Source organism: Oryzias latipes, chromosome 23 (assembly GCF_053564925.1).
Source record: "Oryzias latipes strain Hd-rR chromosome 23, Olatipes_Hd-rR_3.1".
In the NCBI taxonomy this organism is placed as follows: domain Eukaryota; kingdom Metazoa; phylum Chordata; class Actinopteri; order Beloniformes; family Adrianichthyidae; genus Oryzias; species Oryzias latipes.
Window position 1 is genome coordinate 17,934,868 of NC_136259.1, and position 15,884 is coordinate 17,950,751.

Genomic DNA, 15,884 nt, shown 5'->3' on the forward strand with positions numbered 1-15,884 from the left:
TCATGTATTCATATATATAAAAAGTCATTTTTTCCTGAAATGCACATTTTACCAACATCTGCTGAGTTGTGGTAAATAGATCCTGATTCTTCCTCTCTGTACATTAAGCCATACACTTAATGCTGAATTTGCTTAATCTAGGGAATCACATCACTAATATGATCACAAAAATGAGTTAATCAAAGGTCAAAAACATCTAAGATTATTGTTATAAATGAAATGTATGTCATCCACAAAGAAAGGGTTTTTTTTGTGTGTCAATCTTTTGTTAGAAAATAACAAGACATGCCTCTTTCAACACAAAAAAACCTGGAAGGTGTTTAACACTTGCCAAAAGTGAAAGTTTTTAATCTATAAATGACAGAATTTTCCATTAAATATAAAAAAAGAATAATTGTTTTAGCAATAAAAAACTCAAACTATGATATTCACAACACTACAGCTCAGAGAAAAACCTCAATTATTACGGAATTATTATAAATTCTGAGAGAATACATTTAGGTTTTTTTTGTAAACAGCAAAAGTGTGAATTAAAATGCACCGTAAATGCATTTAGTGAATTTTCATCAACTATATTAACATATTCTTTAACATTATATGAAAACTTCACCTTAGTCTAGATGTTTTCTGATATTTAAAGAGCACTATGCTTTAATTGTGGCATATTTTGTCATCTTTCCATTAGTTTTGCTGTCAGAACTCTTCAATCATCAATACATTTTAATTTTTACTAAGTTATTCTTCAATTTACCACAAAACTCTGTATCTTAGTGTTTTTTCTTTACTTTTTTAGCTCCTTTGGGTTACGTGTCCAACTTCAAGGTTACATCCTACACCAGTACGACTATTGATGTGGAATGGAGTCCCATTGTTGGAGCAACAGAGTACAAGCTTTCCTGGATGGCAGGTGATTTGTTATATATGTTTTAAGGAGTAGTGTGTCTTTATGATTTGCAATTATGTCATCAAATCTCTGTGTGCACGCTTACAGAAAACAGCAATCCTCAGCTTCAGTATCTGGATCGCAGCATCCTCTTCCACAGAATCAAAGAGCTCAACCCGCGCTCTGCTTACACAATCACCATCTGTGCGGTTTACGGAAACTCAGAGGGGCCAGAAATCTCTTTGTCTCAGCTCACAGGTACAGAGAAGGTTGTTCAACTGACTATGAATCTTATTTTCTGTGTCTATGTGTGTAACAAAACCTAATGCTGTCTGATTTACTTTCAAATCACGGACTGTCGTCTCCCACAACTGCTGTTCCTGTCATTTTTAGTGTGTTTTACTGATTGATGCAAAAAAAATATGCAATTTCAAATGATTCACCTGGGAGATTTTAAAGCCATTTTACTTGACACATGTTTTTTCTTTACATTATTGTTAGGAATAGGATTGAAAACAAATGTTGATAATAGTCTGATGTGACTGGGTGATGTGTTTTTTTTCAGCTGCAGTTTCAGACTCAGATCCAGTCGAGGCAGTAAGGGAAGTTAAAGTCATTGATATTGGAGTAAATTCTTTCACACTGTCCTGGAAGAAGGTTTCAGGGGTTTCTGGTTACAAGATATCCTGGATTCCCTTCCTTGGTAAGGAACCAAAAACCTACTCTGGTAATAATATTCTCCAAAAACATGTTTAAATGTTACAGTTCTCTTTTACATCCACAATCTTTCTTAGACAACTACTTTTTGGGGGTAAAACAGATCATTGCCAATACTTGAATCTGTATTTTTGTCATGAATCAGGAGGCCAGGAGAAGTCCCAAGCTGTATCTGCTGCTTCCACATCCTTTACCATCCAAAACCTGCAGGAAAGTTCAGCCTATAAGATCCAGATTTCCCCTGTGGTGGGCAGCAGAGAGGGAAGCCCAGTTCTGGTCACTGCACGCACACGTGGGTGCATCATAATTACATCATGAATCTTGCACCAGGCTATTTCTTTCACAGCTCTATTCTGACATTTGAAAGACTTGGTGTCATATCATTCCAGCCGGGTGCAAACCCCAATTATTAGTCTCTCCTCAGTGATCAATTTTCGCTTTATAGTTTATTTCTTCAAAGAGTTACTGTCATCAATGCTCTTTACACATTGAATTTTTCAAACTTTTTATTGATTGATTTTCCTTCACTTTGGTTTTGGTCTAACTAAGATGTAAATTCTACTATATTTGTCCATAGCTGCACACAAATAACAACTTCCTTTCGGTTTGAAATTTAGTAAGTAAGTTTTAGTACGTTTGATTTTCTTAGTTCAATTCTAAAGTTTGGTCCATGGCTTAAATTCTCTTTCTTTTCTTATCTGGAATTTCATTAATGACATTTGTTGTTATTTCTTTTGTGTGTGCGCGCGGGTGTGTGTATGCTTCAGTGGATCTTCCAAAAGTGGAGGGATTTGCTGCCTTAAACACAACAGACAGCAGCACTATTCTGAACTGGACCCGTGTGGCCGGCGTCTCTGGATACCTTCTCTCCTGGAGGCACATCTCAGGTCAGAAGTGAAGCTCAGAACACTTGAGGTTTTTTGTTCAATTTACATGTTTGCACATAAAACAACCTTTCTTTGCTAAATTAAAGTTGACAATATAATTCATTATTTTTTACTTATTACTATTTTGAATCCTTTTGACTTTGAAGTTAGGATTTTGTGAGATCCTGATATTTACCTGAAGTGTTTTTTTATATGTTGTGATCAGTGCTGGATACAAAAACAGAGAGGCTGGGACCTGGCTTCACATCCTATAAGATCGATGATCTCCTATATGGAAGAACATACATTTTCACCATCAGGCCTTTGTATGGAGAAGTGCAAGGACCTATAAGCATCATATTTCAACGAATATGTAAGCCATCACTAAACCATTCAAGTATAAGCCTTTATTTGCTTTTTTATCATTTAGGAAAATTGTTAGAAATAAGCTTTATACCAATTATGTGTGCACACCAGTCCTGTTCTATTGTCAATGACTTAAGCAATTGATAGGATACAAGTACATTCAGTTCAAATTATTCACTTATGAGAAGTGGATAAATAGGAAAAAACAGCGTTTTTTTTTGTTTGTTTGTTTTTGCAATTTTAAGTTGCTTGTTTCACTTTTGGCCCCACCGATTCTATGATCTTTGTAGTTTATATGACTGAGATTTTTTTCTAATCTCTCATTTTGGTTCTGGACGTCACAGTGGGGCCGGACAACCCTGTTCAGACAGACCAGTCAGTACCAACCACAGTAGCTCCAATCTATGCACAAATCACAGCTGGTTCCCTAAGTACCACCACAGTGCTCATCACTGAATCCGCCCCCACTGAGCAACCAACCAACGCACCCCCAACTGAACCCCTCACCATCAAGACGCCGCTAAGAGTCACCAAAGCCAACGCAGCTGCGCCCCCCACACAACAAAAGACCACAGTGAGCATAAAGAAAACTGCTCCAACACAGCCAGGTATTTAGGCAGTCCCCCGCTCATAGTTTACATTTCTACTGTCAGGTCATGTCTGTTGAATATTCAAATTTCTATGTTTTTATTTTTGTCTTTTCTCAGTGTGTGGAAGGTCCAAAGCTGACATAGTTTTCTTAGTTGATGAGTCCTCAAGCATCGGTGTCAACAACTTTATTAAAATGAGAGACTTCATGTTCAGAATGGCTACGTACTTCCCTGTTATTGGTCCGCAGGGCACACAGGTTTGTCTCTGCTCTGTGATGTTGTGCTGAGAATATAACTGAATTTATGTCCAGTTTTTGGATTTTGGTGGCTTGACTTAATACCAGTGTCAGGATGTTTGCATTAAAAAGCTCGTGGCCTCCCCAGCAAATTTTGTATGTCACAAATAAGCTGTTTTTCCAACTGCAACTTTCGTCTGGTCTTGATTAACACCGATTTGAATAAAAAAAATACTCAGATTTGCAATTTAAGCTTAATTTTCTTCATATAGGTCCTACATCATCAGAAAAATTTCACAAGAACATGTTAAAAAGGCCACACAAAAAAACCACTGCTATTTTCGTCAAAGTGAGTCTTAAAAAATAGATTATTCTAAAATAACAAGTGTCCTTTAGATTATCAATGTTGTTAACAAGGTGATAAAGTAAAGGAACACACGAAACAAAATTCTAAATACTTTTACCAGAATTTTTAGTTCAGCATACTTGCAGAAATGAGGATCTGTTTATGCTAATAGCAGTAATGGTGCTTTGCAATATTCTCTCAGATCGCCGTGGTTCATTACAGCGACGAACCGCGCGTTGAGTTCCGTCTGAGCGACTTCAAAGACAGAAACTCTGTGCTCAGGGCCATCAGAGGGCTGCGGTATGTGGGAGGCAACACTAAAACAGGTTAGTTGAACGCACTCCAATCAACAAAAGGGTTGTTGTGGCACCTGTTATCAGATATGGTTTATCTCAAACAAAAGAACTTCATTTGGGGAAAAACTGTTTGTGTGCACAGGTAAAGGCATCGGGTACGTTCTGCAGGAACTCTTTCAGGAGTCCTTGGGGATGAGGCAGAGTGTGCCCCATGTTCTGGTGCTTATCACAGATGGCAGGGCCCAGGATGATGTGGTGCTGCCCTCCAAGATTGCACGTGCTTTGGGTCAGTTTATTAAAGCCTTTGGTCAAAATCACACCAGAAACATGTGGTTTCTACTAACTCCAAGTGAAGTAAAATAATTTCATGACAAACTCGTGAGCGGAAAATTTAATAGCTAAGAATTAAACTTTATAGACATGCTATTGGGATGGGGAGTATTTTGTATATCCAGCTTTCAATAAGATGCTAAATTGAGGTCATTTTGGAGCCGAAGTGGTTTGATACATATTTGCATCAATAGGCATCAAGGGGTTAAAAATACTAGTTTTATTAATAAACCTCCTTGGAGAAAGAAGCTATGGCTTACTAAGATATAGAAACTAACTCTAAAAGTTTGCACCTATAGTGTTTCAAAGCATTAATTTGGCTTCACCACTTCTCTGTGTAAGTCACTCCCCTTATCATAAGACAGATAAAATATATATATTTTCTTTAAATCTCAAAAAAGTCCAAGGCATTGTTGGCATCTTTCAGCTATTTTAAAAAACTAGAAAAGTAGAAAACTAGTCATGTTTGATGTAAACGCTGTGGAAAAAACTCAAATGTTTTGAATATCTCTGGCAGGAGTCAGTGTTCTGGCAGTTGGAGTTTCTAACGCAGACATTGAGGAGCTGAACAAAATCGCAGCTCCCACCAGCTACAAAAATATCTTCTATTCCCCGACCTTCGATGATTTCCACTCCATAGAGAGAGAATTTATCAACAGTCTCTGCAGTGATGACCTTCTCTCTGAGTTCAGATTTGATGACGAGGTGAGGAAACTACAAACGTTTTTTGCAGAAGTCCAACAAATAGATGGGAGGATTTCTATTTTGCCTTAGAAAGTGTCCTCTACTTTCACACAAATGCACTTAAATGATGAAATCATAACTTGTTATTTGTCTTTTTTTATGTCCAGTTTGCACAATTAGACACTCCAACTGAAGACCCAGAGGAGCTGGACGAGCCTCAGGGTCCCTGTGCCTCCCAGTGTCAGAAAGTTAGTTTTCATGATAAACATTGCTTAACTGTGTGTTGCTCACTAGCTTTGAGTCATGCATTTATTTTTTTTCATAGGGCCAGAAAGGAGAAAAGGTAAGTTAATTCACAAGGGATTTTCAAATGTATGCAAAAAGACTGTTTCATGGTGTAATTTTTGTCTAGGGAGATGGCTTTGGTATTGGAGGTCTGGTAGGTTGAAATTGATTATTTACACTTCAAATTTAGCAATTCAATATTCATTTATTAATAATAATGTGTCTGTAGAAATTTAGGAAAAGCCCAGGACAGTACGACCCATTTACATCTGCCAAAGGAGAGAAAGGAGAAAGGGTAAACACTTTATTCTCAAGACACAACAATGCATTTTAAATAGTAGCCATGTCCAGTTAATAATGGATGCACACAGTAGGATGCAGTAAAAGCTTTATGTTAATAATGTTTTAAAACTTTTTTTTTTATATAGTATTTTTATTTATTACCGTAATTGACCAAAAATTTACATCTGACAGGGACCTCCTGGAACAGATGGCGTTCCTGGGTTACCAGGGCGACCTGGGAGAACAGGGCCCCCAGGTTCTGCTGGCCTGAGGGTAACTAAATTTAGAAAGTTTCCCTTTAACTTGAACTGATTCCTGAAAATAATTATATTGTAACTCTATTTTCAGGGCCCTTCAGGAATTCCAGGAGATATGGTAAAATCTAAGTGACAATTTTCTTTATACAGATACAAAAGTTTAATTATTGTCACGGTCATATGATATGTATACAGCATTATCTTTAGTTACCAGATCAGAGTTTTAAACACATTTTCTCTTGCTTTTATTAAAAACGGATTTAAACTTAGTACAAAATATTGAAAAGAAGCATATAATCAATTATTTTTAAGAATTTATGTTCCTTTTTTTATTGGTACAAAACACTCATATTTGTTGCTGTTCACGCTAAGCATGCATGTTTCTTAACAACCATTTAAATGACAAACAAATATCATTTCTAACTGACCCTATTGTGAAGACATTCTATATTTTAATGTAAAAAACTCACATTTTCTGACTGTTTTTGCCAAGTTAAGCAAAACTTTTAAGGGTTCTAATTTCTTTTGCCACAGTCTCTGGTGTTTTATTATAGCATCTTTCAGAAAAATTAATGAAGAGTGTTTTCATCTTTCCTTGCCTGGCAGGGTCCTCCTGGACTGCCTGGTCCAAAGGGACAGAGAGGAGAAAGAGTAAGTCTGCTCAAGACTGAACTCATCACACAGCTTCCTGCTGGAAAGTTCTGTTTTAGGACTGGAGCACTTTCACAACAAGCAGAGAAATGTATATATATTTTTTTCCAATTTAGGGAGAGCCTGGATATGTTATAGCTGGCACTGATGCAAACTATGTACCTGGACGAAAAGGAGAACCTGGATCTTCAGTAAAACATCCCACAATAATTCAAAATATTTATAAATACACTTTATATCAGTTGTTAACTTTATGCTACAGGGTCCCCAAGGACCACCTGGTGTACCAGGAGTCAATGGAGCTCCAGGCCTGCCCGGGCAAACAGGACCATCGGGGCCACAGGGACTATCTGTCAAGGTAAAGACGGAAAGTCGTAAAAAAACAGTTGTAAAACTTCAAGTTAACCTTTAAACAAGCCTTATCGAATAATTTTTTTTCCAAAAAGCTCTCAGTTTTTTTTTTTTTATATACGTTCAGTGTCCATTCATAGATTCAAAGATCATTTTGCTGTTCTCTATTTCTTTGTAGGGAGACCCTGGAGAGCCGGGGGAAAAAGTAAGTGTGTCTCCCTCTTCTTGTACTTTTGCTTTAAATTTACTTTAATATAATTCTTGCACATCAGCCTATTTTAAAACCACAGCATCAGTTACTTTGTTACATAAAAGGCACGCTTTCTCTTTATAAGGAATCACATATTCATTTATTTTTCAAAAGGGCTTAAGGGGGAAGCAGGGCATGAAGGGAGACAAAGGAGAACCAGGAATAGATGTAAGCACGTAATTGTTCAAGTTATTAAAGTTAACAAAATGCATTGTATAACACCCAAAAAATTCTGTTTTTGTATGAACTGGTTTAGGGGATTGCTGGTTTACCCGGTCCCATTGGCATAGATGGGGTTCCAGGATTACAAGGCCAGAAGGGAGATAAGGTAAAATAGCTGATTAGTACAACTGTTTCTCAAGCTGTATACAGAAAAAAACATCTGAAGCTGGTATTCACAAATCTTTTATAGGGGGAAAAAGGAGTCGGGATACAGGGTGTTCAAGGTCTACGTGGAGAGCAGGGAGAAAAGGTACATTTTTAATTTACAAGCTTCACGTCAGAGGAAAGACAATCAAATCATGTTTTTCTTACTACAATGTTTTGTTTTGAAGGGAGATGTTGGCTTAACAGGACCATTTGGCCCAAAGGTATTACAAACCAAACTCTAACTTACTTAAAATAAAGGTTTTTTGTTAAATGTTTTCTTTGTTTTTCTTTAAAGGGGGAGCAAGGCATCCAAGGCGTTCCTGGACCTCGGGTGTGTTCATGATTTTTATCCTAACTTCACTTGTTAACAGTGACTTTGTCCTATTTTACCCCGAAGTGCAAATAAATTATGTCTGCCTCCTTTTAATGGGATGAAGGACAAACTCTATAAAATGAAGGTTTGGAAGAAACACTGATTAAAAGACCGATATTAAGTGATTCATTTTTCCTTGCAGGGGAAAAGGGGACTCAAAGGAGACCAAGGTGAAAAGGTAAGGTCATCACTGCTATTTATTTCCTTTTTAACGGATAATGCCAACAATACCGAAATTATTAAATTAAATAAATTATATCAAAATTAGCTGACCACATTAAACTGAGGATGTGCAAAAACAAAATCTTTGGTGTTTGTAGGGAAATCAAGGTGACTCAGGACCTGCGGGACTACCAGGAATTGAGGTGAGGGAAAAATAATATTTTGACACCTTTTTTCCCAGAGAAATGTCATCAACAGAAATGACTCAGACTAAGGGAAAAAAGTATTTGTAAATAGAGAAAGCCAACTTTTGGAAATGGCCACTTTTGCTGAATAATTGTAAAAAATATTTAATAAAATACCATTTTATTTCACCATTTTAGTCATTTTGAAAGAGCAGAAGGAATTTACATTGTGGTCATAGTTTTTTTGAAAAATAACTTTTGTCTTTGGTGGTTCTGATCGATTATTACCCCAAAATTTTAAGTCTTTTTTTGAAATTGTCATTTCAAAGGGACCAATGGGACCGATTGGACTCAAAGGAGATCAAGGTCCAGTGGGAGTCCCTGGGGACCCTGCCAAGGGTGTAAGAACAAACTATTCATTTTAACTCCACAAATGGAAAACACCATTACTCAGCTCAATTATTTTTTTTCATCCACTACAGATAATCGGTCCAACTGGTAAAAAGGGGGCCAGGGTAAGTCAGTTTTTCCATGCCCTTTTCTCCAAGGTCTTTGAAGCATTCTAAATGTTTTACAAAAATGCTTAGTTAAACCCCTTGCTAAACAAAAAAACAAAACAAAAAAACAATCACATTTCTAAAAACCTGCTGACTTGCAGTACTTGTATCTTTTCACAAACTGCAGCTTTAAGCAGCTGTTTGGTTTTTTTACAAAGGCTTGGCTGGCAGCCCTGCAGCTAACTTGATTTGACTGTGTGGCCCAGCCGCAGGGATGGATACTAACAACATCATAACTTTGCATTAGTCAGGTCCTTGTTTCTCATTTTAGTGAGTCAAACAGTTGTTCTGGAAGATGGCATCACCCAAAAAATAATCTGAGTAATCTAATAACATCTGTCTGCACAAAATTACTGAGTATAAATCAACTGTGCAGCTTAAAGGGATAAACAGAACCTGTTTTCTCCTGGAATATGTTTTCATTTAGGTCTTCAGTTTTAAACTACCTTCAACTTTGGCCAAATTGTAAATAACTTCAGACAAGTTTAGGTGGTGAAATAATTCAGAAACTTTATGGCTTGAACTTAAATAAATCTCTCAAATTTGTCAGAATTGACAAAGCCTTTTGGATAAGAGGTGAAATGTCTTCAACTTTAAAAAACTAAGTCCAGATGACAACCCCTAAACCTACTATGATGGAATCAACCTGGATGAATGAGAGTCTTCATCGACATATATGAATTAAGATTCTTTAATAAAGTCCTAAAAATGGAATTTCAATTAAATTTATTATACATTTGAATGATTTGAATGCATTTTTTAGTCCATACAGGTTGTAACATTTGAGTGATTAAAGAAGGAATTAGTAAATAGCTTGTTTGATTTTACATTCAAAGTTTTCCCTTATTGAAAGTTATTGATATATAAATAAAATCTGCATCACTTAAAATTGGTTACAACCCTTGAATAAAGAAGTCCTTTGCATGTTTTTATTTGAATTTAAATAAGTCAAACAGCCTGAGGGAAATAGTTCTCTAGACATTTTAGGAAAACATTGTTAATGAATTATTCTGTGTATTCTGTCCCACTGCATGCTGTGACTGCACTAACAAAACACAATTGTGATTTCTCTCATTAGCTTTTACAACTCCCTTTTGAATGCTTCATTGGAAAGTACCTTATTAATCTGAGTTCATTATACTGATGGAAGAGAGTGTCTGCCTGCCAGATCTGTTCATAAAGCATGTTTATGTGTAAACACTGTTTAAAATGATCTGTTATAGGGCGACATTGGTCCAGTTGGTCCTACAGGACCTCAGGGAGTAAAAGGAGGGAAAGGAGACAAAGGAGAAAAGGTTAGTGGTTTAAAAAGATACCCTTTTTTTGTGTGGTTTTGCAACTTAAATAGGAGAAAAGTACAACAAATTTTCAGAAGCGGGTTCCTTTTAATGAGTGGTATTGGTTTTGTTCGGTATGTTTAGGGAAGTCCTGGTTTTGGGATTCCAGGCCAGCAGGGACCAAAAGGAGAAAGTGGAGAGAGGGTAGGTGAATAATTCCCCTTTTTTTGGTAAAAAGTGTATTTTTGGTCTTTTTAACATTCTTGTGGGATTTTTTTGATGGAGGGCATATATAAAGAAAATTAAAATAAAATTGCATTTCTGAGCATTTCTATATTCAAATCATTTTGAATCATGAGCAGACAAAAACTGTCACTTAAAATAATAACACATAACACACAATACTTTTTTTACGTATAAAATATGCTGGGCAGGCTAGTATGGAGTTAATTCAGTCTCAATAATCAGAAATGCACACAACCTGTTTTACAAATGCACACGCTCCGATTCACGCTACAAGCTTCTTGCTCCATTAAAGGGAGAAGGAGGAGGATGAGGCTGCTCCTCACCACCCACAACTTTGAGGCAAATTTCTAATGAACCACTGCCATTTTGGGGGAAATATGTCCTACTAAACAATTATTTTTTTTCAATTTTGGCTAAAAACAGCATAATCATAGTTAAAAGACTAATGCTTTTAAAATAGATCAAAAGACAGAAAACAACTATGTATTACTATTAAATATTTCTGTATTTTATATTAATTACAGGGAAATGTTGGCTTATCAGGAAAACCGGGACCAAAGGTATGTGAAAAAGGATCATTTTCATTAAACATACATTACAATGTTTTACGAGCTCGAAAAAACGTTTTTGTACATTAAAAGTAGAGTCTTGGTTTCAAAGAGGATACTTTAACCAGTGTTTTTTTTTTTTTTTTGTCATATTTGTTTCTTTGTGTGGGTTCTTGACTCGAATAGAGCCCCCACACAGAACTGTGCCCTCCTTGGTGGAGCCGTTCCATTCAGACTCTTTTCAGTAATCTCATTTCCTATCTCAGCAGGGAGCTGATTTCAGACAAAAAGCTTGAAAATATATTTTATCTGCTCAGGCTTGTGTCCACTCTGAAAAATCTGTAGAAGCAAATAGTTTGATCCTGAAGAACACCAAAACACTGATAAAGAAATTAGTAGTAAGATTACATTTAGCATATTATTAGCAATTTAAATCAACCAAGCCAGCAAGGCAAGTGGGTCCCATATCGTTTAAAAGTGGGCAGAAAATGTGGGCCCCAAATGGATTTGTCTACAGTTTTCATTGTGGTCCCACCTGTGTTTCCCCACATTGGCTTCAGTGGGCGCTCAGTTGCCCAGAGTGCAGTGTAGCGAGCTCCTCCACCCAGGGCCCGGCAGAGCAAATTATACCATAGGACATGAATTCTATAAGGAGCAATTTCTGATTTTATTGAAAATATCACATACTTCAAGTTTAAATTATTTTTTAATTTGTCTTGGGCTTGTTTTTTTCAGGGAAAAGATGGAGTCAAAGGTGATAAAGGCAGTACAGGTTTATCTGGCAGAGCTGGAGAACCAGGATTAAGAGGTAAAGATGTAAGTAAATCCTGAGTGGTTGTTACTGCCATGAGAAATGAAAACATTACTTGTGTATTAGTACTTTTAACACAATTTCAATAATGAGATTCATTCACAAAATAATTCTTGTCAAAATTAACAAACTAAAACACTGCAACTGTCAGCTTTAGTCTATTATCTTCATTTGAAAAATTCATAGCTTTTTTACTAAATAGTTCATTATATTATTTTTTTAGATACTCCAGGTTGTTTGCTTAATTGTGATGCAGGCCAAACATGCACACTCTAATCCACCAGAAAAAGCGGCTCTTGCAAAGCTTGCAAATGAACTCTGATGCAGTTAGCAACAGTGTGAATGTGCATAGACAATAAAGAAAAAGCAGAATTGAAACAAGGATAATAAGAAATGCGAGTGCAGCTCATTGGTAGTAGCAAAAACAGGCATTTTTTTCTAAATATGGAATAGTTTGACTTTTAACTAATGTTGATAAGACTTCCTTTCAAAATAAAAGACACTGTGCAACACAGGATTCCCCCAATGCAGCAATTTCAGCAGAAATAAATGTTTATTTTACCATTTTTGGTGCATATCAGCCAGAAATGCATAAATCTACCTACCATACATTAAATCAGAGCTAAAAAAGTGATCCTTACTGTATTTTTGGAATCATAAAATCCTTGAAATTGTTTAAATAGTTTTTAAGCTGTTTCAATTGTGTTGGACGTTCACATTACAAGTGTGTGCCTCTGCACTGATGCACACCTTACAGCAAAATACTTTCCTCCAAAAATGTGCTTCAGAGTTTGGAATTTTCTTGAGAAACCAAACCAAATTAAAAACTAATTTTCTTCAACTGAGTCCTACAGTTAGAGTTCTTTTACTTGAACCTGTGTGGATGACATGGGTCTCTCAGAATATAAAGTACAGAAAAATATCTAGTTCTGTTTGTTTTCAGCTTTATCATTGAATTGTAGCGTTTTAAACTAAATGCAGATTTTGTGAATGTCCTCAGGGAGCACCTGGCAGTGAGGGAACTCCAGGAAGGAAGGTAGTCTGTTTTTTCAGTGATTTTTCTAGATTAATATAACTTTAATATGTTTCTCATGGAATATTAGGTAGTAGTTGAAAAATAAAATAATAAAAATAAAAATAAAATAAATATACGTATTGATAGATTATTCTCGTTTTTGACAGGGTGATCAAGGACCACCTGGAGAGCCTGGTGAAAGAGGAATAAGGGTAATTCAAAAAGTCAAAAAACCAGCAGAAAAATCAGTCAGGCGATCTGCAAACAAGAAATTTGCATTAAATATGTAATTTAATGTAATTTTCCCTCTCACTTTATGAATTGGCAGACCTTATAAATGGGATTCACCAAATTTTTTTTATCTTACTTAATGGCATAGCAAGCAATACATTGACAGCTTTTTTAGTGTAATGTCTTGTGTTTTTGGTGATAAACAACTCTTCTGTTTGGGTTCCGTCATTTCGATGCAAGTTCTACCTTTATTTAGTTGATAACATTATTCAAAAAACATTTTTGAATAACAAAGCAAAATTGGTTTTGAACCTTTAAATAGAAAAATAAAACAACCTACAATCCATATTTAAAATGATCATCAGGGTCCACTTGGGTTACCGGGGCGACCTGGGGAACGTGGTGACAAAGGAGATCCTGGAAATCCCGGCCTACCTGTAAGTTCTTCAGCGTTATGTTTCTTGAAAAGATCCTTTAGCCCTCACAGACCAAGAAAAAAAATACAAAAAATACTACTATAAATAATAATTATTACAGCGCTTTTGTAAAATGTCAAACTTTTTCACTTTAAGGGTGCTGATGGGAAAAAGGGAGATACAGGCGAGCCGGTATGTGTTTTCACGTTCACCCCTCCTCCTCTCATTGATAATTACGTTTGTAATTTCTCATTATTCAGCGTGATCATTACCATTCACCCTCTTTATCGTCAGATCCCACTATCTCCTTATTACAATAATTATCATGCGATTTCTGTTTTGATTTGTTATTAATTAACTTGGCTTTTGTGCGTGTCACTTCCCGCTGCATCCTCTGACCTTCCTTTGTTTTGCAAATGTGGAACGTGTGTCGGATTTTAGATTTGAAGTGTTCTGTGTCTGTCTCTCTTTTGGTCACGGTGGATATGTCACAAAGGGGAAACCTGGGCCTCCTGGAACACAAGTAAACAAGCCTCAATTATCATTTCATCTTTGATCAAGCGTGACGCATTCATTGCAACAAATCAAAACAGAGCACAAAATCTGGAACCAATCATTCGAAACAGTGACCTGTGATTCTTTTATTCACCAGATCTTTACAGACAACAACGTATTGACCAGAGTCATCAAGGTGATCCCGAGAATAAAATGCCACGTTAATTAAAATTAATGTTATAAATTGTTGAAATTTGTATTTTATCCTGTAGGGTGAGCCGGGAGAGCCTGGTCAGCCTGGTTCAAAAGGAGAAATGGGTCTTCCTGGGCAAAGAGTGAGTTTCTCCAGCTTTATCTCATTGTTTAAAGACCCACTCCAACGAAATCGTGTTTTGGGTATTTTTACATGTTCTTGTGGCATTTTTACAATAATGAAGTATATATGTATTAAAAAAAAAGCCTAAAATTGCATTTTTGAGTATTTATTATTTCAAATCATTGTGAGTCAGGAGCAGAGGAAAAAAATCCAGTTGGAAAAAGCTTGTAGCTGTGACGTAGGTGCTACAGTTTACTGGCCACAAGCTCCCTGTTCCGCTCTTCATCCACTTGCAGAAGACTACATGTACGTCTTTGTTTTTCTCGTGAGAGCTGGCTTTTGGCTCAAAACGTACAGCTGGGTGGCTTCAATAGTGCTTGCCATTTTTTTTGCACTGGTACTAATTTGGTGGGGTTGTAAGGGGCTGCAAGATACTGGGAGAGCTCGTAAACCAAAGGGTGCTGATTATGTTGATCCCGATCGATGGATGTGACGGTAGATTGTGGCACATCAAAGGTAAACAAAAAATATATTTAAAAAAATCCCCCAACGAATCATCATCTTCCCCATGTAATACGCCACTAATACAGAACAGAACGGCCAATCGAGCATCCTCTGTCCACGGAGCAGGGGCCGCTGTATACTCAGCAGCGGTTAAGCCAGCCGAGCTTTAAAAATTTTATGCTCCCCCCCATAACGCAACATGCAGCAGAGCATTAAACGCGATCATCACTGTTTTCATATTAAAAAACACCTTATCTGTTCTAAATATGTATTACTACAAAATACTATTAATACACACAATAAACATTTGTGTAGTCTTTTTAGAAACGCTTTACAAATAGTTAAAAAAGATTATCAGAATGGGTCTTTAAATTCATAAATTAATATAAAAATTTGTCTCTTTCCAGGGTCCAGAAGGGAGACCAGGATTACCAGGAATACCTGCAGTATGTGTCACAAAAAACTTGATATACACTCTGAATCAGCAGGACTTGATGTTTACTTTCCAAAAAAGATCCAAACCCTGTTGCTTTGCAGGGCGGTTCTGGCAAAGATGGACTTAACGGTGTAGCAGGAGCTCCAGGAGCAAAGGTTGTGCACTTAAAGAAAACACTTTTACTTTTTTATTAAGATTTTAAAATTATTTTAACTCATTGTTTGTGATTATTCCAGGGTGAAAAGGGTCAAAAAGGAGAGCTTGGACCAGTAAGTGTATAAATATTTGTTTTCTAACTCTCAAAAGTTCATCTCTACATTTCAATTTTTGCACACAAAAAAGAATCAAACTACAAAGAATAGTAGTTTTTCATTATTGTTGCTCAGCAGATGTTACCACCTCATAGAGCTCGAGCAATATTTAGGTATAAACAGTTCCCTCTGGGGATAAAACGGCAAATATTAAATTAAAACAATAGATTTTAGCAAAATATTAGTATGGAGTAGTATGTTAGTCTGTCTGTGGAAATAAACTACTGACTAACAGTTTCTAT

At 36.3% G+C, this 15,884-nt stretch overlaps 1 protein-coding gene across 4 annotated transcripts in view; it reads left to right on the plus strand.

Moving 5' to 3' along the window:
* The window catches only part of col7a1l (collagen type VII alpha 1-like), a 58,968-nt gene that overhangs the window by 14,006 nt on the left and 29,078 nt on the right, over window positions 1–15,884 (plus strand). For all 4 annotated transcript variants that reach the window (XM_023952395.2, XM_023952396.2, XM_023952397.2 and 1 more), the window contains 44 exons: window positions 794–907; window positions 992–1,141; window positions 1,449–1,586; window positions 1,746–1,892; window positions 2,368–2,487; window positions 2,693–2,839; window positions 3,177–3,440; window positions 3,540–3,679; window positions 4,207–4,330; window positions 4,443–4,586; window positions 5,148–5,335; window positions 5,482–5,562; window positions 5,640–5,657; window positions 5,727–5,753; window positions 5,829–5,894; window positions 6,074–6,154; window positions 6,230–6,256; window positions 6,745–6,789; window positions 6,906–6,980; window positions 7,052–7,147; window positions 7,319–7,345; window positions 7,505–7,558; window positions 7,647–7,718; window positions 7,803–7,862; window positions 7,945–7,980; window positions 8,055–8,090; window positions 8,275–8,310; window positions 8,453–8,497; window positions 8,809–8,880; window positions 8,962–8,994; window positions 10,260–10,331; window positions 10,458–10,517; window positions 11,084–11,119; window positions 11,843–11,923; window positions 12,919–12,954; window positions 13,101–13,145; window positions 13,530–13,601; window positions 13,737–13,772; window positions 14,077–14,103; window positions 14,233–14,271; window positions 14,348–14,410; window positions 15,303–15,341; window positions 15,433–15,486; window positions 15,568–15,600. In XM_023952395.2, coding sequence (XP_023808163.1) covers window positions 794–907; window positions 992–1,141; window positions 1,449–1,586; window positions 1,746–1,892; window positions 2,368–2,487; window positions 2,693–2,839; window positions 3,177–3,440; window positions 3,540–3,679; window positions 4,207–4,330; window positions 4,443–4,586; window positions 5,148–5,335; window positions 5,482–5,562; window positions 5,640–5,657; window positions 5,727–5,753; window positions 5,829–5,894; window positions 6,074–6,154; window positions 6,230–6,256; window positions 6,745–6,789; window positions 6,906–6,980; window positions 7,052–7,147; window positions 7,319–7,345; window positions 7,505–7,558; window positions 7,647–7,718; window positions 7,803–7,862; window positions 7,945–7,980; window positions 8,055–8,090; window positions 8,275–8,310; window positions 8,453–8,497; window positions 8,809–8,880; window positions 8,962–8,994; window positions 10,260–10,331; window positions 10,458–10,517; window positions 11,084–11,119; window positions 11,843–11,923; window positions 12,919–12,954; window positions 13,101–13,145; window positions 13,530–13,601; window positions 13,737–13,772; window positions 14,077–14,103; window positions 14,233–14,271; window positions 14,348–14,410; window positions 15,303–15,341; window positions 15,433–15,486; window positions 15,568–15,600 — 3,356 coding nt within the window. The remainder of the gene's footprint in view (window positions 1–793; window positions 908–991; window positions 1,142–1,448; window positions 1,587–1,745; window positions 1,893–2,367; window positions 2,488–2,692; window positions 2,840–3,176; window positions 3,441–3,539; window positions 3,680–4,206; window positions 4,331–4,442; window positions 4,587–5,147; window positions 5,336–5,481; window positions 5,563–5,639; window positions 5,658–5,726; window positions 5,754–5,828; window positions 5,895–6,073; window positions 6,155–6,229; window positions 6,257–6,744; window positions 6,790–6,905; window positions 6,981–7,051; window positions 7,148–7,318; window positions 7,346–7,504; window positions 7,559–7,646; window positions 7,719–7,802; window positions 7,863–7,944; window positions 7,981–8,054; window positions 8,091–8,274; window positions 8,311–8,452; window positions 8,498–8,808; window positions 8,881–8,961; window positions 8,995–10,259; window positions 10,332–10,457; window positions 10,518–11,083; window positions 11,120–11,842; window positions 11,924–12,918; window positions 12,955–13,100; window positions 13,146–13,529; window positions 13,602–13,736; window positions 13,773–14,076; window positions 14,104–14,232; window positions 14,272–14,347; window positions 14,411–15,302; window positions 15,342–15,432; window positions 15,487–15,567; window positions 15,601–15,884) is intronic.